Source organism: Sphaerodactylus townsendi, linkage group LG06 (genome assembly GCF_021028975.2).
Source record: "Sphaerodactylus townsendi isolate TG3544 linkage group LG06, MPM_Stown_v2.3, whole genome shotgun sequence".
Classification (NCBI taxonomy): domain Eukaryota; kingdom Metazoa; phylum Chordata; class Lepidosauria; order Squamata; family Sphaerodactylidae; genus Sphaerodactylus; species Sphaerodactylus townsendi.
The window spans coordinates 87,453,524-87,477,808 of record NC_059430.1 but is presented as its reverse complement, the minus strand read 5'-3'; the positions used below and the strand labels follow the sequence as shown (position 1 = coordinate 87,477,808).

At 41.1% G+C, this 24,285-nt stretch overlaps 1 protein-coding gene across 1 annotated transcript in view; it reads left to right on the top strand.

Moving 5' to 3' along the window:
* Positions 1–8,776: 8,776 nt before the first annotated feature.
* Positions 8,777–24,285, top strand: part of PMPCB (peptidase, mitochondrial processing subunit beta) — a 16,368-nt gene continuing 859 nt past the window's right edge. Inside the window, exons 1-11 of the mRNA XM_048499718.1 lie at positions 8,777–8,894; positions 12,919–13,059; positions 14,554–14,640; positions 17,125–17,254; positions 18,344–18,542; positions 19,610–19,689; positions 20,347–20,459; positions 22,587–22,730; positions 23,127–23,287; positions 23,542–23,627; positions 23,703–23,791. Coding sequence (XP_048355675.1) covers positions 8,802–8,894; positions 12,919–13,059; positions 14,554–14,640; positions 17,125–17,254; positions 18,344–18,542; positions 19,610–19,689; positions 20,347–20,459; positions 22,587–22,730; positions 23,127–23,287; positions 23,542–23,627; positions 23,703–23,791 — 1,323 coding nt within the window. The 5' untranslated portion in view covers positions 8,777–8,801. The remainder of the gene's footprint in view (positions 8,895–12,918; positions 13,060–14,553; positions 14,641–17,124; positions 17,255–18,343; positions 18,543–19,609; positions 19,690–20,346; positions 20,460–22,586; positions 22,731–23,126; positions 23,288–23,541; positions 23,628–23,702; positions 23,792–24,285) is intronic.

Sequence of the window (24,285 nt, the reverse complement as noted above, 5' to 3'; positions counted from 1 at the left end):
GCAACTGCTTAGATTGTCATGCAGGAATGGGTCTGTTTGTCCTCTTTTGTTTCAGTCAATGTACCTTGGATATTAAGTAAAACAGAAAAAGCACAAGTCACTGAAAAAAATAACAGTTGTAATCTTCAACTACAGATTTCCTTTAACATTGAATTATACAATTATTTTTGAAGTTTAAATATGAACAGTATTTATAAGCTAAATACATTTCTGGGATAGCATTTCAACCGTACTGTGTTAACAAGATTTTTAATTGTGAATTTTCAGAGCTTGTAGCAAAATGTAACAAAAATCCTGAATGAATAATACTGAAGACAATAAAATATGTTTGTGACAAAGGAAGTGGAAAAATAAATTAATTAATCTTACATACTGAGATTACTATTTCATTGAGTCTTGGCCTCCTTTAAAGGAAGTATCTTGAGTTTATCCAGCAAATACACATTAAACAAACACTGGAAACCAGGCAACAGAAAGAGAGATAAGAACTCTGATGGTTGACGAGCTTTTTCCCCATCTGTAAAAGTCTTTGACTCTTCCAAAAAATTGGGAAGAAAATGAAAATAGAAATACTGGCCCACACAAAACCCAGAACAAGAAACCAAATCTACTTGTTTATTAGGACCAACTGAACTGCCAACATCTTGTGCAAGCTGTTCCATTCATCAGGACACTTCATTGGGCCTGTATTATGACCAACTTTATGGATTAATCTCAGTCATGAAAAAAAGGAACAGGTTAGCAGGATAAAAGAAGCTGAGAAAGGACTGCTTGTACAAGATAATAGTTACTCAATTAGATTTTAATTGTCTATACCTTGCCAATCATTGTAAAGTTACTTCAAACATTGTGAAAATGGAGATCACTGTTTCTCTCTGCTCTCACCCTGCAAAGAGAATTCCTCAAATGTGCTTGTGAGTGAAATTTTCTATATTTGATTGTTCCATTTGAGATGTGCCTCCACTGTTTACCTCTTTATGATTTAAGTTTTATTTTTGTTGTGAATTGTTGTAATCTCTTTTGACCATATGTAGTAAATGCTGCATGTTATGATATGCCACTTCTTTCCATGAAATGTCTATCAGAGCCAGGGCCCGGCTTGCACTTGGACCAGCTCACAATCTTCTCAGGGGTCCAAACTGCAGCTACCTGCAAGAGCTGGAAAAGAAGGCACTAATGGTTCTGTTGCCAAGGAAGGGTGTGAACTCCAGCTCACCATCTGCTACTGCAGCAGTCCAGTGGGAAGCCATTGAAAGTCATGCCAATCAGGAACAGGCCTCACAAGGGCATGGACGAATGAGAGGCAGCAGTGGCATCCACAAAGCAGATAGGGTAACCAGCCAACCCCCCAGCAGCACATGCAGAAGAGAGCCCTTGTCGATGCCAAGTCTGGCCAGGCAAGAGGCAGAGAAGGGAAAAGGTATCATCCCAGACCAGTGGGTATGCACAGGAGGAAACTAGTCAGTGACACACCCTGGGAAGGCAGGGTCTGGCCCTTTCCTATTGGTTACTCCAAGGGAACTGAACCTGGGCTGGATTGGGCCCAGAAACAGTAACTAGGGTTGCCAGCTGCCCCCTGGCCATTGGCAGGGGATGGGGGGGGGGCAGTAGGGTTGCCAGATCGAGACTGGGAAACTTCTGGAAATTAAGTGATGGAGCCCAGGGAGGACTGGGACCTCAGAGGGGCATAAGGCCATGGAGTCTATCCTCCAAAAATCCATTTTCTCCAGGGAAATTGATCTCTGTAGTCTGGAGATGTGTCATCATTCCAGGTGATCCCCAGCTCTCACCTGGAGCATGGCATCCTTACCAGGAAACAAGTCTTATAAAAGAGGATTTCCTGACTAGGTCCTGACTAGGAAGGCCAAATCCCTTTAAGTGAGCAAGTGAGACAGAAAGTGAGTTAGTGTGAGAGAGGGTGTGAGAGCCAATCTTGGGAAGAAAGAGAAGCCAGGTGACAGAATCGCCTCTCCTTCTCATTCTGAGGCCTGAAGGGTGTCAATGACCTGATCCAATCTTGGTGTCATAACAGTGTTGAGCTCTAGGCCCTGAACCGGTTCTCCAAACTCAAAACAGAATTTTTATATTTTTTATTGAAAAAGAGAACGGTTGTAAAACAGAAGCATACACAGAAAGCATACAGTGAACACAAAATCATAAGGTGCATTTCAGGTACACAATAAATCAACAAAGAATATAGCTTACATACTAGACAGAATACTTGCAAATAAATTATTATATAAGTCTTCAGTACATGTGCAAAGTTCTTCAAATGAGGTAGAGGTGCAGCACTGACAAATGAAAGGAAAGATAACTGGTAACACTGAGTAACTAATTTATGCCCTGAGTTAGCCACATCAAATGATCACCAACTAGATTACACATTGGTCTGAACATTCTCAAAAACAGGCTTGCTCTACTCCTCTTCTTCCTAAACCAAAACTCATTCAGTTAGGCTCCAAGAAACTAGAACAGCTGGAAGAAAATAATGAGGATGATCTCAGACCAGCTAATTGACCAATGACCTTGATCTCCAAACACCAACACCTAACTTCTGAGCTATGAGGTGTGGTAAGAAGGAAAAAGGTGAAGTCTCTCTGGATATGCCAAAATATTTATTCTCTTGACAAAGGGAATCTGCCCAATCCTGAACAGGATAGTGGAGGGCAGGAAGACAGGGCTGATACAGGAGGAACCTCATAGGGCCTTTGAAAAGGTAGAGCGTTCAGGCACTGGATCAGTACTGACTCATGGGATGACATCACATCACAACATTTACTAGGCCAGGGGTAGGGAACCTGCGGCTCTCCAGATGTTCAGGAACTACAATTCCCATCAGCCCCTACCAGCATGGCCAATTGGCCATGCTGACAGAGGCTGATGGGAATTGCAGTTCCTGAACATCTGGAGAGCCACAGGTTCCCTACCCCTGTACTAGGCAGACCATGTTTATGGGGTAGTTTGCCATTTCCTTCCCCAATCATCTACACTTTACCCCCAGCAAGCCTTGGAACATGGAAAGCTAAGTCAGCCTTCAGCCAGCTACCTGAAACAGACTTCTGCTGGAATAGAACTCAGGTTGTGAGGAGGGCCTTTATGGAAGTTAAATACATTTATTCTTTCCAGTGATGCCTTTAAAAAGGAAATGGAGCTTCATATTAAAGACTTCCTATCTCGGAGCTTCATATTAAAGACTTCCTATCTCCCAATTATTTGCATGGAGTCCGATTGCCCATTTTGTGGGACATTCTTAAAACTTCATTATAACTTACACTTCTCACAGAATAAGTTGAGGAGCCTAAGAAATTAGAACCAAACCACAAGAAGCCATAATATTTTGATACTGCTTTTGTTTTTTTACTTTATTTACTTATTTAAAACATTTGTATGCTACCTTTCCTCCCAAATAGATTCCCCAAGGTGGCAAACACTGAAACATTAAAACATGACAACTATCATAACATAATGAAACTCAGATATGACAGTATCAAATTGTTCTCACTGCAAGCTGAATTTATGTTGTCCTGTATCAATTTATTCGTAGTCAGGAGAAAAAGCTGGCAAATAACTGGCTTTTAGACTAAAGAAGGTACAGGCCTGCAGGCTGCAACTATAATGCAGCAACTAAAGGTAACAGTTTTTAACATTCCCAAATCAATTAATAACCAATTCAATATGTTTATTCAGCTGTCTGTTCTGCAGACCATGTATCTTCTGCAGAGGCTGTTTCAGAGTTGGGCAAGATACAGCAGCCAGCTTTGAACAACCAGGAACAGGAATTTCTGGCAGCTCCTGTAATAGATTCTGAGATTGAAAAACCAATTAAAATATGAAAAGTAGAAAGGCTCTGGGGCCAGATACGTATCCTTTGAAATGATATAAGGACCTCATTTGGTTCAGATTGTAAGAGTTGCATAAGATTTTGGGGTCTTGTCAAGGTCAATATATGAAGCATATATTGCAGAACTTCCTAAGTCAGGGAAAGATCTACTTTTCTGCTCTAGCTACAAGCCAGTATTCTTAATAAAAACTGATTTTAAAAACTGTTGTTTAAACATGTTTGCTTAAACGTGTTTGCTTAAACATGTTTTACCTATGTTGCTCCATGAAAATCAAATAGGTTTTGTCTCAAGGGGGACCAAGTGCTTGTAATCTAGGACATCCAAACAATATTATTGCTGCTACAAGCATGAACCTTTGTCACTGTTACTGGATATAAAAGTGAGTATTGTGGAGAAAGAGGATAGGTAGCCATGGAAGAAGAGCTTCTTATAGACTTATTTGCCCTTGTGCACAGTGGGCCACAGGGAAAATACTTTACAGACCATGGATAACATGGGATGGACTTAGTGGGCAAATTCAGGCTGCTATGACAGATGTTCCACAGGCAAATGTCCTTCCTTGGAGGCTGTCTAAAGGTCTATAGAGCAGTATGGCTGATACATTACAGGGTGCCTATTATCCTTACTTTGAAACTTCATCCTACTGGATGAACTCAGCTGGTGATGAGAGCAATTTCTGAGTTTCACCATGTTATAATAGTCAGGTTTGGGTGGATCAACCCTGATAGTCTTACAGAATCTACTCCTAGATAAGAACTTGTGAGGTGATTTACATTTGAAGATTAGACCAGAGCTGGAGTTGATGTGGCTTGAGAACCAGTTCAGGAGCAGCAAGAAAGAAGGAGATTGATTATTCCTTAACTTGCCATAGAAAGACAATTTGATCAGAAAATCTGCCTGTTCTTTTCAAGGATGTGCTGAGAGAAACCTCTGGAGGCAGCAGCAATGCACCCAGACTTGGAATGCTACTCAAGACAAAAAGAGATACAGCTCAACAAGAAGGGTGGGAATGAGAATGCATTTGGAATTAAGTTCAGTGACAAACTTCTGCTTCCAAGAGGCTTGGAAAACTTGAGACAAGAGATTTTGCAAAGTGACGTAATAGATGTTTATAATCACTGAGTTTTTAATTTGGTTTTGCTTTGTTCTGTGTTCTTGCACTTGGTGTGGAGGCAAAAGTATGGAATGAATGTGCATACAAGAGCACAAAAGCAGCTGATGAAACCAGCTGTCAGTGCTTCACCAAGTCTTGCCTCCCAGCCTACAGCTCTAGAAGGCTGGTTCAGAACACCTACCGGCTACTGTGTTGCTTGGGTAATTTTCTCCACAGTATCTGACACAAAGCTAAATGGAATTTCTTTATTCTGCCGAGTGTGAAGATAAGAGAGTGAATCACTGAATCAAGGTATAGAAGATTCTAGCTTTGTAAATTATAAGCAGCAAGAAAGGAGTTGTAAATTTTCAGGGAATATTTTCATGTTTCCAAAAGAGGCTGAAAAGCTCAAGAGATATGTGAGGGTAAAACAGTGGCTTCAAGTAAAGATGCAGACATTGTCTTATGGATTGCTAATTGTCCAAAGGTTGAATGGAAACTGCAAGCAAAAAAAAGAAAAGAAAAACCAAGCATGGTGACAGGGAAGTGCTTTGGGTGATGTGTGATTTATGATATGTTTCTGATTTATAATTTACTTGCTCTTTTTAGGAGTGAGATAGAGTGTGTTTAGTCAGGAAATGAGACCTTTGAAAGGAAAGAGATGGAGTAATTACCTTGAGATTTGCTTGGAATCTGTGAGAGGCTCTGCCCTTATGTGCTTGGCCTTTGATCTCTGATCATCATGAGAAGAGTAACGTTAACCAGTATTTTCATTGCAGCAGGTACCGGTATTCCCCCAGTGGGTCCTTATTGCCAAGTTGTTCTTGCATATCTCATGACAGCCAGTGTCGTGTAGTGATTAAGGTGTTGGAACAGGATCTGAGAAGTACAGGTTCGAATTCCTCTCTGTCATAGAAACTTGCTGGATATCCTTAGGTTAGGTCAGTCACACACTCTCAGTATTGACCCTGACAGGTATTTGGATGGAAGATCTCCAAACAATATCAGTCACATGATTCAGGCAGGACATGACAAACCACCTCTTACCTTGACAATGCTGTGGGTTACCTTAACTTAGCTATGACTTGACAGCAAAAGAAAACACATAATGACTGGAAGAAATAACCTCTGAGTTGAGGGAGAAGGCCGATGTGTGTCTGTGGGAGAGGAGGAGAAAAGGATTTATACCCTGCTTTTCTCAACTGTAAGGAGTCTCCAAGTGGCTTAAAAACTCCTTCCCTTCTTCTTCCCACAACAGACACCTTGTGAGGTCGGTGAGGCTCAGAGAGTTCTGAAGAACTGTGACTAGCCCAAGGTCAACAGGAATCGTGTAGAAGCAGGAAAACAAATCCAATTCACCAGATAAGACTCTGCTGCTCATGTGGAAAAGTGGGGAATCAAACCTGGTTGTCCAGATCAGAGTCCACCACTTTTAAAAACTATACCATGCTGGCTGTGCAGCTGGGCGAAAAGGCAGGATCTGTGGATAATTTGATATTTTTTATTTCTTAGGAATATGCAAAATATGAACTAAAACACTTTCAAAATCCAAATCACTTTAGCACTAAAATCTGCTAAGTGTCATCTCTAACTGCCATCTCAGTTTTCCCAAAATGTCACATTGTTCAGTCTTAAATGGGCAGTGGCATATAGGTCGATTCCCCACGGTCAATTTATTGTGTGATAGTCACGTGAAAAAACATGGTGTAAGTAAGAATTCTCCACTGCTTAAGTGCCGAACATGGATTACTCCTGGTTCTGGCACGCACTCCCCCCACATCTTGCATTTTTTCAGAACCTGAAATGAAGTGCATCTTTTTTTCCAATCACGCTCCGAAGCTGGATTTGTGGGGAGAAACAAGGGACAGTGGCATGGGTTTTCAGGAAATTTGGTAATTACCCCTTTCTTACGCCTCAGTGGGCCAATTTAGGCTCAATAGCAAGTATTTGAGTGTTCAGCCTCCCACAGTTTATTCTTCTTAAGACCCAGCTGGATTAGACAATATGCCACCTCCTCCAGCCACTTTGGATTAGTCAGTGGGACTTGAATTGCTTGTCCCCTGAAGAAAATGTCCTGGTGAGCAGGCGGCAGGTTCTATATTCTGGGCTGTTGGCTCTTAAGGAAGCTGGGGCTCTGGGTTTTAGCTAAGACCCAATTTGAGGGGGTGAATTGCTTGGGTTGGAGAATGTTGCTAACCTCAAACCATTGGGTCTCCCTCATCAAGATGGATCTCTGCCACCTGTTATTCACAATGTACCACAGCCAACCCCATTATTCTTATTAAAGAACAATCTAAGACATCCCTCTGTTGAGACGAATGTCAGTAAGTTAGAAGAGATGGACCTTCAGCCATTGCTACAGGTCTCCCAGCATGTCCCTCTTCCCCTCAGCCCCACTGAGGAACTTCTTGAGAGAGGTTCTATGCATAGGGTAGTCAGTATGGTTAGCATTTAGGGAGCGGTGGCATGTATACAGGCTGCTGAGTATTGACTTCCTGAATTTCATGTACTTTCATGGAATGTACCAGGACAGGGTTCTAAAGTTAAACTCCCTCATCTTTTTAAATTTCTTGGTGCATTTGAATGTCTCTTGTTGCAAGAGACCCGGGCTATGGACAACAGTTTTATTGAGTATTTGGTTAATATAGCAGAGTTTGCCCAGTCATAGAAGCATGATATTGAATGAAGTAAATAATCCTGCCAAGATTGCAAAAAAGTAAAACTTTCATTTATTCAAGTTAATTCTGTTCACATTCAGGTTGCATTTGAAAGAAAAAAGCAACTTATCTAGAGAATACGTTTTCCTGTCACAAGTCACCAGTTGGTCTAGCATCGTATGCGTGCAAGTATGAGCTATTGTTTCTACAAGATAGACCTGCAGAAACATCTGTTTCTATTAAAGTCCATGAGTGAGAGAGAACAATGGGAAGAGGAGGCGAGAGGGCAGCTCCCAGGTTAAAGGCATTCACAGAGGTGACACTTATACATACTTGGAGTGATTTATCACACCTCAATGTCCAGGCATACTGTGGCATTCACTTCCGATACTTTTTTGTCCAGGTTTTTCAACAGTGTCCATCCCTGCTAGTAAAGATTCCCCTGGGGGTGGATCCCAAGCCAGTATTTCATGCTTGATTTCTGTTGCCCTAGAGGAGAAAAGGTGTCACCTTCCTAATTGCTCTTCTATGGCTCTGGTAATCCTCTGCTGTTAGGACCATGTATTCCTGTTTTTCAGCAGCGGTCTGAATATATTTATTTAGTATAACTAAGAGTTATACATAGGTAAATATATTCATTTTCTTAATAACGTGTTTCAAAACGCCTACACTGAGATTTTAATTTTTTTAAAAAAATCTGCGTGGCCATTCCGTAGTCTCCTCATTCTGCAATCTTTCTTCCTTAAGTAAAACTCAAGTAGAATCCGGCTAAAGCAGAAAGTGGGGGAGAGGGAGAATTGGGAAATTGGCATCCAGCTCAAGATAATTTCATTATTCATAAACCAGGAAAAAATACCGTGAGAGAAAAAAATGGAACACAAAGAGGAGGTGAGCGTGCAGCTCCCAAATTAAGAAATTCCCAGAGATAACATTCCCAGAGATGACTTTACATTCATTACATTAATGACTTCTACTTGTACCAAACACGACATTTCGAAAGAAACCTGTCAATCCTACACAAGATCACAGAATGTTCTACTTAATCCTCGTAATTTTTGCCCTGGAACAAAATGAGGGAGCGGAGAAAAGGATGGCGGATAGAAACACACACTCAGACAAATTTTTTTACAAGTGATATGTATTGAAATATCGACATCCGCCTTTCCCCGGAAGTGCTCCTCGCCCTCTCTCGGGCACCCTCGCGCTAAGATGGCTGCGGCCACATCCATGGGGTGTCTAGCCGGCGGGCGGCTCCTGCGGGTTTGGTCGGGCTCACGTCTCGCTGCGGGTGTAGTGAAGCGGGTGAGTAAAGAGCAACGGCAGGAGATCCAGTCGTTAATCTCGGCAGCCCCAATTCTCGGACAGGGAAGGGAACGTCTCTCCCTAGTTTAAGCACGCACAGAATCGGCGGCGCTTGGCATGCTGGGACATGTAGGATTCCAGAAGATAGCGAAGCAGAGGTCTGGAGACATCTTGAAGACCCTACTTATTCCAGTATGAACTTTAGGGAGACGTGCTGATGCTAGCCTTTAAGGTGCTTCTGGACTTCTGGTTTGTTTTTTTCCTCCTGGGATGCGATTAATGACGGCGCGCCAGGGACAATCCAGAGCACACTGAAATGTTGAGAACTGTAGTTCATGCCGTATGATTAAATCATGACATTAAAGAGGGCTTGATTTTTCTCAAGGCCTACTGAAATGCAGCCTAGGCTTCTACATTTTTTCTTTTAAATCTCCTTATTTTTAATTTTCCTAGCTTCCTTCTGCATAGATTCACAAAAGATCATTACAGCCTATTAGTCACATTTGTTTGTTGTCAAATCACAGCTGGCATGGCGACCTCTTAGGGATTTCAAAGCAAGAGGCATTCTGAAATAGTTTGTCATTGCCTGCCTCTGTACCACAACCTGGTATTCCTTGGATGTCTTCCATCCAGATACTTGCAAGGGTAGAAGCTGATCATGTGTGACTGGTCCAGGGTCACTCAGCAAGTTTCCATGGCGGAGTGAGGATTCAAACCAGATCCTTGTCTGACACCTTAACTGCTACACCATGCTGGCTGTTTTAGCCACAGTACATAATGTTTTAATATAGATGGGGATTAAGAATTTCAGCAAGACTATCAGATGTAGCAAGTACTAACCCTATGAACCTATCCAGCCACTGGTTATATCCTGGGGCTGTGCTTTGGGTCCTCCATCTTCTGAGATTAGGCAGGTGGCACCACGTTTCAGTAGACCAGGTTTGGGAACTGGTTCAGGGCAAAGTCTGATCAACCAGATGCCAGGAATGAAAAGGCTTTTACAATCCACTGGGAAGGGGGGGGGGGGCAGAAGTGAACATAAGAACATAAGAACATAAGAACAAGCCAGCTGGATCAGACCAAAGTCCATCTAGTCCAGCTCTCTGCTACTCGCAGTGGCCCACCAGGTGCCTTTGGGAGCTCACATGTAGGATGTGAACGCAATGGCCTTCTGCGGCTGTTGCTCCCGATCACCTGGTCTGTTAAGGCATTTGCAATCTCAGATCAAAGAGGATCAAGATTGGTAGCCATAAATCGACTTCTCCTCCATAAATCTGTCCAAGCCCCTTTTAAAGCTATCCAGGTTAGTGTCCATCACCACCTCCTGTGGCAGCATATTCCAAACACCAATCAGCATATTCCAAACACCAATCACAACACCAAGTGCTGTGCAGTGACGTTGCCACTGGTATCAGTATTCGTGCATATGGTTTAAGTAGTATCTATGCCAGTGAGAGGGGCACTAACGCTGGCACTGGGTGCTGTATGGCTGTATGGCTCTGCTGCAGGAGCAGGCGCCATTGCCAGTGGGACAGTTCTTGATCATTCTCAGGGGCAGAGTTGACTTCAGTAGGTTTCCTGGCTGTCAGCCTCTTGCTTCAGTAGGTTTCCTGGCTGTCAGCCTCTAGCATAACTATGTCAGCTAAAAGTGAGGTACAAAACCCATTGGACTGCATAGGGAGTTTGCAACCTAATTGAAGGTTTCCCTGCAGTTTTACCTGTTTTTTTCCAGCGAGTGCTACCAAAAATCTCTTTGGAGGTGGAGGGGCTATGCTGCCTTGGCCACACTGAAACTACCCCCCCCCCCCGATGAATTGGGCTGTCAGACTTCATAAGAATTCACTGGAGGAATTCTTTAAAGGCATGGACCTAATCTTTTATTTGAGTCCTCAGATGATTTTTTAAAAATCCTTTTTACTGTTTTTTTTTAATATAAAAGGAATTTTAAGTGGCTTTAATTTTTGCAGTTGTTTTGTCTGCTATTATAATTTTTCATATCATATCATTCCAAACATTTTTGGCAATTGCAAGTCTTTTTTTCCAAAGCAGTTTTGCAGATCGTTGGCATATAGGTCTCATTATTGAATGGGATGCATGTCATCTGAATGGACAGATTTCATATAAATCCAGAGTTCAAATATAAGCTCTACCAAGAAGTTCATTGACATTAAATCCTAGACAGACTCTTTTAAGTTCATTGACTTAAATGAATTTAGAAGGCTGTAACTTGGCGTACGATTGTGCTGTGAATGGCCCTGTGATCTAGCCTGGCTCTCTACTTAACTTGACTTACAGCTTATGATGCCAGAATTCCTGCATACCATTTGAAATCCTATCATGTGGTCCAACAAGATTTTAGTCCTTGTATGAAATTAGGCAGTGTTGAAGATGACTTATTGAATCTTCAATATTGCTTCTTAAATGTCTTTTTGAGGAGGGAGTATTTATTTGTTTGATATTTTTATAGATTTCCATAAAGCTCAAGGCAGCTTAGAACTAATTCAAAAAAGGTTCTGTCAAACAATATCCTCAAAATTGCAGAATGCCATCACAAAAGAGAATGCCTCCAAAAGTCTCAACCCAAAAAAAATTCAGGTAGGGAAAAAATGAGATCAAGGCAACCACATTTCTAAGTGAGGAAGAAACCTTATGGAAGAACATTGCCTTACAGGGTTTCCTGAAAAATGTTGCTGAAGGTTCTCAACTGCTATAATTCCGACACTGATGGAAGTTGGGCCTCTTCCAGTCCCTTATATGCCTAAACTGTAGTGAGTACTGCAGCTTGGTTGATGTCAAGAATGAAGTTTTCAAAGTAGAGCTTTGCTGGCACACTATTTGAAGATGGTCTTCAGAAAAAAAAAGTGTATATTTCAGTGGACTGTTAATGCCCCCCTCCCCCCCAGTAGACTAATGCAGCTCCTTTACATATCTTGGGGTAACCTTTAGTGAAACTGTCTTGAAAGGCTCACTTGGTGGCCACCAAATCCACAACTTTAAGATCCATAGGTGCTATTTGAAATTTTTACAGTACTAAAGGAGATTTCTGGATTGACTGAACTCTGAAATTATACCAGAATAAGGTATTGAGTGGAGGTTTGGGACTGGAACAATCACCCTGGTCACAAAACTGGAATCCATTTAAAATCTCTTTATAAAGAGAGTTTTAACCCTACCCAGAGGCACCCCAGCAGCCATGATGCATTTAGAACTTGGTTTGTGCTCATTCTGGACACGTTGTCAAGCTAGGATTCTAGAAGAAGCCATTCTGGACACGTTGTCATGCTAGGATTCTAGAAGAAGCCAAAAAATGACACTGCTAGTCTGCTTTGAAGGCAGACCCTCCCTTGCATGCCACCTCTCCCTCCCCTCCCTCCCCTTCCCTTGCATGCCACCCCTCCCTTCCCTTCCCCTCCCTCCACTAGGGTGGGTGGGCCATGTCCAGATGCCGGGCCCCCTCCCTCCCCTCCCTTGCATGCCACCCCTCCCTCCCCTCCCTCCCCTTCCCTTGCATGCCACCCCTCCCTCCCCTTCCCCTCCCTCCACTAGGGTGGGTGGGCCATGTCCAGATGCCGGGCCCCCTCCCTCCCCTCCCTTGCATGCCCCCTCTCATGATGATGCAGCAAGATTCTGCTTGGGTAGCTTGTTTATAACAATATTCTTCCCATTACTGAACCTTGGATGATACCCACAGTGTCCCCATGGCTGGCACCAGCGTTCGTGACTGAGTGTTCCAGTGTGATGCCATCATAGATAGAAAATCTCCAGCTCCAAATTTTCCCTCTTGTTTAAATTGTTCAAAGAGACTACATTGGAACCTCCTGTCTGTCCAGCATCACTCTTCATAATCTCAGAATATCCTTTACAATTGTTCAATTTGAGACCATGCCAGTGACTTCCTGGTTGATATTCCTGAAAACCATTTGCTTTGAAATTTTGTATATGCAGAGCTCTGAGGCACACATTTCCATTGCATCTCTTTCACAAGGCAGTGTTTTGTTTGGGCTCATGACTGTTTTCTCCACAGTCTGTTCATCTTGGAAGAATCAAATGCACAGCTACCAAAGAAATACCCCAGATTGCCGTCAATGTCCCTGAGACAAAAGTGTTATCCCTGGAGAATGGATTAAGAGTTGCCTCTGAAGATTCTGGACTTTCCACATGCACAGTAGGTTACAGTTGAGAGTGAACCGCTTTCTCTTTTCCACCCCTGCCTGTGATCTTTTAAAAACCAATATTGTTGAATTAAGCAAGTTTTGAAAGTATTATTTGGTTACCCTTATACAGAAGTAAATCCCATATTTGTTTTTCAATAAACTTGTTTCGAATTTGGATTCCGGAGTAGTTAGAGTTCACTTCTGTTACAGGGAATGTATTAGTATTAAACTGTTTTATGTATGTGCTGACTTATGTATGTGCTGACACAACTGACTTATGACAACCCCAGCAGGAGGCTTTCAAGGTGAGAAGCAAAGGTGGTTTGCCATGGCCTTTCTCTGCAGAGTCTTTCTTGATGGCCCTCATCCAAGCACCAACCCTGATTAGCTTCCAAGATCTGATAAGATCAGGCTGTCCTCCCTTCTCCTGTTTTATGTAGTACCTGGATAAGGAAAAAGTTTGTGTGAAGAGCTGAATGACTGCAACAGCAGGGAAGCAGACAGTCATGAAGCTCAGCAGTTGTTGCAACCTGAGTGGGTATTCTGATGTTGCAGTTTGATTGTGAAAATCTAACTAGTGCAGTGGAGGGGATTAGAAAGATGCACCAATAATAGCGTCATCTGTGGTTCGTAATCAGTGTGTTCCTACATTGCAGGGGGTTGAACTTGATGGCCCTTGGGATCTCTCCCAACTCTATGATTCTATGATAACGTAGTCTATTAAAACATGGGGGTTTGCAATACATGGAGACAGGGTACTCCATAAGCTGACTTGCAGCTGTGCAATCTCCAAGAACCATTTCAGCTGCCATGGAACATGCATCAAACTATGCCTGAAATACAGCTTGAGAAAGGTTGCAGGAGAGAACTCAGCCACACTCCTTGTCCAGAATACTAGCATAACTATGTCAGCATTGTTCACCTCATCAGGTATGCATGTGTTTCTTATAAGGAGTCTGCAAAAGATGAGTAGCTTTTGACAGATACAATGATGTAAAAGGGGATGTAGCAACAGTAATGTAATGCCATGTCTTCCCAGATAAAAAATGAAAAATTTTCAAAATGGGAAAACTGACTTTGTGTCCTACAGAATAGTTCTGTGCTTTGACCTCCAGTTCTCTGCCAGTTTCTTTTCACAAAGGGTGTTCTGTACCTCATCTTCACTGACTGTTTGAAAATGCCTCTTTTCTTACTTTCTGAAGGGGGTGGGGGTGGGGTGAGGGTGTCCTTTATGGAAAGAACAGCCTCATGTGTTCATAATGCTAAGAGGAATTGCTTGCTCGATATCAGAAGTACGTAGGAACAATGAAAGCATCTTGAGAGATGTCAGAAGATGGAGCTGATGTTTGGTGAGGCTGAGAACACAATTGCATGTCTAACTGTCCGTTTACTTTCTCTGGGATACAAAACTTCTCATATTAAGTTCTCATCCATTTGATCCCTCAGAAAATTCAGGTGGTATTTTTTTTTCATTTGATGAGACCTAATATTTTGTTTTTAATGAGGTGGGACTTTGGATTGATGCTGGCAGCAGATATGAGAATGAGAAAAACAATGGAACAGCCCACTTCCTGGAGCACATGGCTTTTAAGGCAAGTCTTTGAAACTAGTTTTCTGTGTAGCTTTTGGACTGAAATATTAATTTGTCTTCATGTTTAATTCAGGAGACCGTATGCCTAGCCTTAGGCTAGGAAGTAAGGAGGTAATTTAGGTTTTTTTCCAAACAGGGTTAAATAACCTTGTATAAAATATTTAATGCTTCAGTACTTTCAAGGTGGCTGCAATGTCTAAGGGAGAAGAGGGCATTTACAGTCTGGCTACATGTGATTGATTGTATTATTATTTCTCTGGGGGACCTCTGCCGCATGGATTGCATGGGGCTAGTAGGATTGTTTGCCTCTTATATGACAGAGTGCTTTGTTACTCACAGGGGCACAGAGCTTGCTGGAGATCCCTATTTTTGTGAAGGATGTCGTCCTGTGCTCAGCTGGATGGATTTGTAGAACATGAGGAGAGATCTGCTGGGTCAGACCAGTGCTCTAGTCTAGCATCTAGTCTAGCATTGTGTCTTACACAGTGGCCAACCAATTTCTCTAGCAATCCAGCAACAGTGCAGAGAGACTGAGGTCTTCCCATGATGTTGCCTCCCAGCACTGGTATTCAGAGGTTTACTATATCTGAACATGGAGGTTCCCTTTAGTCACTGTGGCTAGTAGCCACTGATGAACATAACCTCCATGAATCTGTCTAACCTTGCCTCTGCTTATGGTCATCACTCGATCCTCTGGCAGTGAAAAGAAGGTGCTTTACCATGTGGAACATAACAAGAGAGGAGGCATATAAATAGGCATTTTAGATTGGGTTTTGATTTGATCTGCATAGCCAGTTAGGTGAAGTAAAAACTTGATGTTTTTAATTTGAATTATTGTATGTGTTTCTGGTTTTATTCTCCCTAACCCTCTAAATTAACTAATGAATAAAGCATGCACATACTGTCTCATGTAATACTTAGAGTGAATCACCTAACAAAACATTCATTGAAACTTTGAAACACCAAGCTTGGCCAGTAGCCTATTGGCAGTGGTATTTATTCAAATCTCTTCAGTATTTTATTCTGGTTTTAATTGGAAATGTTGTAAACTATTATTGTAAGCTGCTTTGAACTGTAAGGAAAGGAAGGAGATAAACGTTTTAATAAAATAAAATGGTAATTTTGTGAAGCACTGACTCTTTAGAAATTGAACATTTTCTTTGGGAAAAATTTCTGCCCTACCTCTATGTGTTGGCCATTCTCTGGTTGTACGCTATAGCCGAAGTGCAGCCTTTTATGTTGCTCTGGAGTTTCATTTTATTTCAAAGGCATTTTTGAGGAATTATGTTCTTCTGTAAGAATTAAATAAACATCCTTTCTTCAAATTTATGCACTTTAGTTGAAAGGGCCTATGGTCTGTTCCATTCTGTTTCTTAGAAAATATGCAAACTGTCATAGTTCCTCAACCAGTAATAACATAATGGCCAAAAATATAGACGTACCGCACACCTGAAAACACCCAGTATTTAGAGAGTCATTTGGGACTCCTAATCCTATTTATTTGATGGACCTTCTGATGGGACTCTGACTCCTTTCTATATACTCCATAAAATACCACAGCAACCCAAATCTAGAAACCAGAGTTTCTAATTAGTATCGGAATTTGTTGGGGAGGTTGCTTCCATGGCTGTCCTTGGAATACACTGTATTGACATTAACTTATGTTGCTATGGTATTTTCTGAGGTCCAACGAGGTCCAACTCATCACCCCTTATCTTGTGAGCCAGATGTCTCCTCTACTGCCTTGTTCCTGTGTTTATTTTCCTTTAGCTCCTCGATACCATTTAAACGGGGATGCATACAGATTATATATGCATGCCTTAGGAGAGCTATATCATTGGCTAGGTTCAATGTTCTGCCTTCAGCGCTGCTACATGGTAGATTTAAAAAAATAGAGGCCGCGAAGAGATTCTGCTCTTGTAACTCTAATCAACTGGAAACTTTAACCCATTCCCTCTTGTATTGCACTAAATATGAGGGAATTAGGGGAAAATATGCAAATGCTGTTTCCTTGGAACTGTGGCAGGATTTCAGGTACTCAAAAGATCTTATGCTAAATAACCCTGGTCTTGTAGTTTGTGAATTGGTGGCCAAGTTTTTACTGGAAATTATACACCCTAAAGGATAGTTCTGCTTTTTAACTTTGTTGTGTCACTCTGTTATTAAGAGACTCTTTGTTATCATTCTCTTTGGGGATTGTTTTAAATCTGGTTTTTTTTAATCTGTTTTTTACCTGCATTGTCTTATATGCCAATAAAGGCTTGTTGCTACTACTATAATCTGGAAATGTCACCCACTTGACAGACTAGTAGGGTGCAGACGACTAGGGTACCATTGCTGTGGTACACCTGCAGAATGTTTTTTCTGATGGGGGATTATATTATATTATCACATTATATCAATGTATCTTTTCCATTTAAGTCATTTGGCTGTCTTGTTCTGTTGCCATTTACAGCTGAACTAATTATTTCACTCTAAATTACAGGGAACACGAAAGAGGTCTCAGTTGGACCTTGAGCTAGAAATTGAAAACATGGGAGCTCACCTGAATGCTTATACATCAAGAGAACAAACTGTCTATTATGCAAAGGCTTTTTCAAAAGACTTGCCAAGAGGTAAGTTCCTAATAGATTGAATTTTTCAAAAGACGTTACTCTTAAGCCTCTTTCAGATATTATTCAGAGAAAACATGAGTGTGCCACGAAATGTATGCTAGATAGGGAGCCTCAGCCAGTGCTAGCTTCCCAGTGAATATTCCTGTGGAATGCATGTTTGCAAATGTATGTATATATTTAAATTTAAAATACCTTGTAAAATACCTTGACATATGCTTGTTTATTTGTTAGTTTTACTGAGTTCAGCAGGACTTATTTCCAATTAAATGTGCATAGATTTACAGCCTTGATGTAATGTATGAAGAAGTCCTAATTACTTTTCATTTGGTGAGCTGAGTTACCTCTCTTAAATAGATAGTGTTTATCTTGATCTTAAATCTGACCTTACTGCTTTATCAGCATTATACAAACCTGCTGCCTTAGGTTACAGGGCCAACTCCAGTTTCATAACCATGCTTATAATGCCTTTTGCACTGAGAGCATTTGGCAGATTTAAAAGTCTTCAAGAATTCATCCCCACAATACAAAATTATGTATTATATCTGTGTATTTTCCTGACAGTTTTAAAATTGTGAATCATTCCATTTCCCTGTATCTGACTTGGTTCATTTACTTCCGCATAATCCACTTAGTAGTAGTTGTTTAGAACAAAACATCATACTGTAAGATTTTAATTGATAAATTTGAATTTGATTTTTTTCTAGTCGTGTGTGTGTTTAAGAGTGGAACCATAACTGTTTTCCTAAGATAGATTTCATAATCTTACAAAGAAAGATAACTATCCTCTGCTTACTTACTAAAAGTAAGTTCCTTTAAAAGCCATGAGACTTGTTTGAAAAGATTTAAAGAGGTGAAAAAATAAAAGTACACAGCTACATACTTTTTCTTGCTTTCCTGAAGCATACTTAACTGCCTCTCCCATATGACGCCATTTATTAGATATGTAGCTACTAGTGCAATCCCATTCAGAGTTATTCGTGTCCAGTTGACTAACTTTACATGGTATTGTACTGTATAAAACTTATTAGGTAGATTATAGAGAAGTTTTCTGTATTGCTGTTATTATTTGTTTGTTATCTTTCCCTGTAGCTGTGGAGATTCTTGCTGACATCATACAGAATAGCACACTTGGGGAGGCAGAAATTGAGCGGGAGCGTGGTGTGATTCTTCGAGAGATGCAGGAAGTTGAGACCAATTTGCAGGAAGTTGTCTTTGATTATCTTCATGCCACAGCTTATCAAGATACTGCACTAGGACGGACTATTTTAGGACCCACAGAAAATATCAAGTATGTTTCACTGTTGCTCCTATTTCTTAAATAATGTTAAAAACAAAAAAAATGAATATACCTAGTTGAAAAGAAATTAGTTGTCAGTACAGGAAAAATAAATATGTATGTATGTATGTATGAATTATGTATGCATGTATGAATTAAATGCCCATTTGCTCTTGTAGAGTGTTTCCTATAGCTATTGCTTTTCATGCAGGGATGTGGCATATTTCAAGCACTCTGCATATTTTGTCCCTAGGCAAATGCAGTTCTTCCAGAAAATGAATATTTCTGTTGCTAAATGCCAGGTAGTGACACAATATGGTTTGTGATGTATATTTATGTAAAATATTTGTATGCTGGGTTTGAGATTGGCTTTGGAAGCAGAGTTCCTAAAACTACTTGTGTTCAAGAACACATGGCTAGTGAGAAAAGAGGCACATGCATACTTATATCTGTGGGTGCGGCTTGCTGTACAAATAACAGGCTGGACTGCACAGCCACTGGATTTTTTTAAAAGTAGCAAACCATGGTTATTTATTACATTACATTAATTGGATGCAAATGAGACATTGTGCTGTTGTTGCCAAAATGAAATTAGCATCAGCCACCTTTAGAACATAAGAGCCCTGCTGGATCAGACCAGTGGTCCCATCTATTCCAGCATCCTATCTCACACAATGGCCAACCAGTTACTCTGGAGGTACAGGTGTCAAGACCTTCTACTGATGCTGCCTCTTGGCACAGCCATTCAGAGGCTTACTGCTTCTGAATGTGGAGGTTCCATTTAATCACCATAGCTAGTAGCCACTGATAGATCTGCCCTCCATGAATCTAATCCCTTTGTAAAGCTGTCTGTGCCTGTCTACATTTTAATCATTAACTGTACAAAGAAGTATTTCCTTTTGTGTATCCTGAATCAGTACTGGTGGACAGTAATCCATCAACGTCATTGGATGCACCTTGACTAGCAAGTGATAAATTGCTCTTCAGCCTTAGCCAAAGGTTCTTGCTTAGTTCAACTAAATGAGCTCTTGCACCCATCTTTTACTAGATGCATTAAAGTTTTTCTGAACCTCTTGCAGGTCCATAAACCGTAATGACTTGGTGGAGTATATAACAGCACACTACAAAGGACCTAGAATGGTACTGGCTGCTGCAGGAGGTATGTATCCAAAGCATAATTTTTAGGTTGGCAGCAGAGATAAGGAAACCCTCCCCAGTTGATACTGTAGAGGCCTTCAAACAAAACAAAACAGAAGTGGAAGACCTAGTATTGCACAGTGTTAGTTTTAAGTTGGAGACATAGACACAACCCCCAGGATATTGTGGTTAGTGTCAAGTCTAGGCTCTGAGAGATCAAAGTTCCAGTTCTCACTGTTGCTGGATGACCTTGAGCCATTCACACACTCTCAGCCTAAGCCACCTCACAGGATTGTTGTGAGAATGAAATGGAGAACATTATAAGCTGCTTTATATCTTCACTGGGGAGAAAGACAGGGCATAAATGAGGTAAAAATAAGCCAGACAATTAGAATGTTTATCTCCTAAAATCAAGAAGATGGATCCACTGTTGGTCTTTCCTTTCTGTTAAATGCAGTAAGTCATTTGAAGAAAATTGTAGCTTTTCAAAAAGCCTTAGCAATAGTGGTTTGACTACATTAGGTATAAAAGATGTAGGAAAACAAAGTATGAAATCAATAGCGGATGGTAGATAACACATTACTGTAATTTTGATTTCTAAATGGAAATATTAAATTGTGGTGCAAATTATTTGTTTGTGTGCCTCCTGCTAAATAGTAGTTTTGTGTCAATTATTTAGGAGTCCCTCATGATGAGCTGCTTGATTTAGCGAAATATCATTTTGGTAACTTACCCTGTACCGTGAAAGGAGAAGCACCAGCTCTGCCCCCTTGCCGATTCACAGGCAGTGAAGTAAGTTGAGACAGAGCGTCTGCTCTTTTTCCAGCAAAGCGGCAACTTGAAAAATAACTGCTAATGCAGTAGTAATACAAGACATCTGGTAAGCTGAGCCTTGATTACAGAAATGGCTGCAAGACTTGATGAAGCAGGAAGAGGCTGTTAGCATGGTTCAAAGCAACATCTGTAATTCAGTGGATTGTTAATAATTGATTGCTGGCTGCTCTTTCTTTGATTGGTTTGATTCATTCCCCTCTGCAGTGCTTCTTTCAGTTATTTTCGGATGATCAAGGCTCCAGAGGTTTTGTATCGGTATACACGTGTAAGGGGCTGTAACATGCAGACAAAACAAACATTTGTATTTGGGACATTTAAGCACTTGGAACCATATTACCTTTGTAAATGGAGGTGCAGATTCATATCAACACTTGGAAAAACTGGGTGGAAAAGATTCTTAAACAAAGGATTTTTAAAATTTTGCTAACAGAAAAAGAAACAAACAATCCATGTAATATGGTAGAGCAGTAATGAAAAATTCAAAATAGAAATGTGACAGCAATAAAACACAAAACCTTTTCCTAGAATGGTTGCCTATCTACAGAGAAATCAACCTTATAAAAGAATAAGTGATATTTGAGCTTGATCTGGGATAAGGGTGGGGGTTGTCCATGGCAGCAAAGAAACTGCTCCAGGAGATGAAACTGACCAGAAGAAGGCTGAAAGCTCAGTGCCAGGTCAGCAGAGCGGGGATTCAGGATCCAGGAAAGATGAGAGGCCAACTGTGAGGCTGAGGTAACAGGATGATTCTACATTGCCTACAGAATTCAGGGCAGAATGGTATACTTTTTATACCTTTTACCCTGGGATCCTGAGAGGAAGGAATCTTTAGCCTTGGATTGCAAAAACAATAAAAATACAAACTTTTGGGTGTATGCAATTATGTGAAACCTTTGACTCTGTTGTGGTAGGCAGTTTTCCCCTTTTGTGTGTGTCAAAAATGTTCCTCTGGAAGTCAGGTATGTTTGTATCTATGGACCTGGTACTTGTCATGACTGTCCGATTGCTTAGAAAGACTGTTCCCAGCTATTCCATTCCATTCCTATTGCTTATTGTTTTGGCAATCATTGGTTTGGGTCATTGGTTATGATCTGATTATTTCTGAGGAAGCCTGTGATCCTTGGGAGCAATGGCCATTGATTGAACCCCTCCTTGTGGGCTTAGTGCATGACTGATAGATACATTTAGGATGAATTGTTGATATGGAATTCAACTTCTGTCTTATTGTATTTTTATATTAGTATATTATTGTATTTGTGCATTGTTGGAAATCACCCTGAGCCTGTAAGGGGAAGGGTGGCCTGTAAATGTAAGAAATGATGAAATGAGAGGAATAGCCCTGTATTCCTTTCATCCTTTGGCATGACTCATGTGTCATTTTAACTCAGGCTCCTCCTATTATTTTGGGGCCCACACTCAGGTATACATGTCAACAGAAAGAGGATTGGGGGGCGGGGAGCGAGGTCCCAGGGAATGAGAGTCCTGGAGATGTCCAACTTCAAATATGAACTGTGCAAGGGAATGCATTCCTGTCAGGACTATGGAGCAAGGGGGAGTGGAGTAATTTAAGCCTTCTCTTCTGCTGCTATTTCCCAATCTGAAATGGGAAATAGTTTGCCACCTTGCAGCAGACACACATGAATGCTCAGCGTTTCCTCTGGTTTGGTTCTCGTGTGGTGTAGCTTTGAAAGTATCAGACTAGGATATGGGTGATCCAGGTTCAGATCCACAGGTTGCCATGGACTCTAGCTGGGTGACTGTAGTCCGGTCACATAATGTCAGCCTAACCTACCTCACTGGGTGCTTGTGAGGGTAACATGGAATACGAATGATGTAAGCTACTTCAGTTCTTCATTAGGGAGAAAGGGTGGAATATATATGAAGTAAATAAATAAGCTTACCTCATTTTCAAAAAGTTACACTTTATCATGGGGTTATTGAAGAGTAAATCAAAACTGTTACCTTTGCTGTTGTTTACATGTTGAAATGTGGTGGTTGCTCACTGTTCATATAGCATCAATCTCTTTTGTTTGTCACATTAATAATCAAGACTTTCTGACCACTCTTTTAATTGTTCTTGGTCAGATTCGAGTGCGGGATGATAAGATGCCTTTGGCACACATTGCGATAGCTGTGGAAGCTGCTGGCTGGTGTCACCCAGACACAATTCCTCTCATGGTGGCAAATACACTGATAGGCAATTGGGATCGTTCCTTTGGCGGAGGGGTGGTAAGTTGTCCAAACATTACCAATAAAAGATTGTTACTGTCTCAAGCTGTTTCCTTAACTTGGATCATTCTAAAAATAATTTTTGTCCATAGTGAAAGTAATCTTATTGGTGACTCTGTCAGACATTTAAAATCTGTTGTTCAAGTCCTTGTTTTTATCCTGCTTCACTGTATTTAAGAGGAAGGCATGTCCTTGGTAAAATGGGAAACCAAGCTATGTCAGACTTCCAAAAGCTATGCTTTCTTCTAAGGATTACCTGTGTTAGGGTTGTCAGAGAAGCTGGAACAGAAAGGAAATGCATCTTTAAAAGGATAGCATTATCATTTGTATAATGATGGCAAAATTGACAAGTCCTGCTCTACCACTTAAAATATTTTCCCAATTTTGTTCCAACAGAATCTGTCCAGTAAGCTTGCTCAAGTTGCATGCCATGGTAACCTCTGCCATAGTTTCCAGTCCTTCAACACTTGCTACACAGATACTGGGCTGTGGGGTGTCTACATGGTTTGTGAGGCAACCACCATAGAGGATATGATGCACTTTGTTCAGAGAGAATGGTAAGGAGTTCAGAATAATTGCTTGGGGGTAGAAGTGGACACATCACCACATAGCTGTAGTCTATGGCTGCACCATAACACAGTTTGGATGTGACAGGAAATAGCTCAGTAGTAGCATCTCTCTAAGCCCCCTGCTAAAATATTTATACCATGCAGTTAGTTTTTCTAGGTCAACCCAGTGAAATGTAACAATAAAAGGACTGTGAACAAAAGCAGTTAGCAAATGTTTTTTCATTTATCTCCTTGTCTTTTAGGGTAAGGCTGTGCACTAGCATCACTGACAGTGAAGTAGCCCGTGCCAAGAATCTTTTGAAAACTAACATGCTGTTACAACTAGATGGTAAGAACTAGGACTGCTTGTTGCCTTGTTAAAAAGTAACCAATTTGTGTATATACTAAGACTGTTTAATCTTAGGTTCCACTCCCATTTGTGAAGACATTGGACGACAAATGTTATGTTACAATCGCCGAATTCCAATTCCTGAACTTGAAGCAAGAATTGAAGTAAGGAGCATTTTAAAAAAGAATAATATATCAGTTAGGAATTGTAGCTATAGGTGAGCCTCTGCAGCAATGCTGTGGGTGTGCAGAGATTCCACAAAATGTACCACAAGCTACAGGGTTTACCTACCTGGGAACTGAATCTTTAACAAACAAAACCAAGTTTCTGGCTCTTGAAAATGTGTTGGCAATGCCTGGTGAAATCTCAGTAGCAAGACAAAAACAGTCCCCCCTGTACAGCTCTTTGATTCCTCCCATGACTGGGTTGCCCCATCCAAATGGTAGAGTGCCCGGAGGCAGTGCTGCAGCTGCAGCAGCCTGCTGCTCCCAAAGGGGTGTAGGGAGGCTAAAAATGCAAACAAGCCTCCCCGCTGCCAGAAAGCCCCTACTGCGCCTAATGGACTTGATACTGAAAAGGTGGCAGAGGTACGAAGCCGCTGGTGGAGGCAATGGCCAGGATGACAACTAGCGTCGACGCACCCAGACTGTCTCCGCTA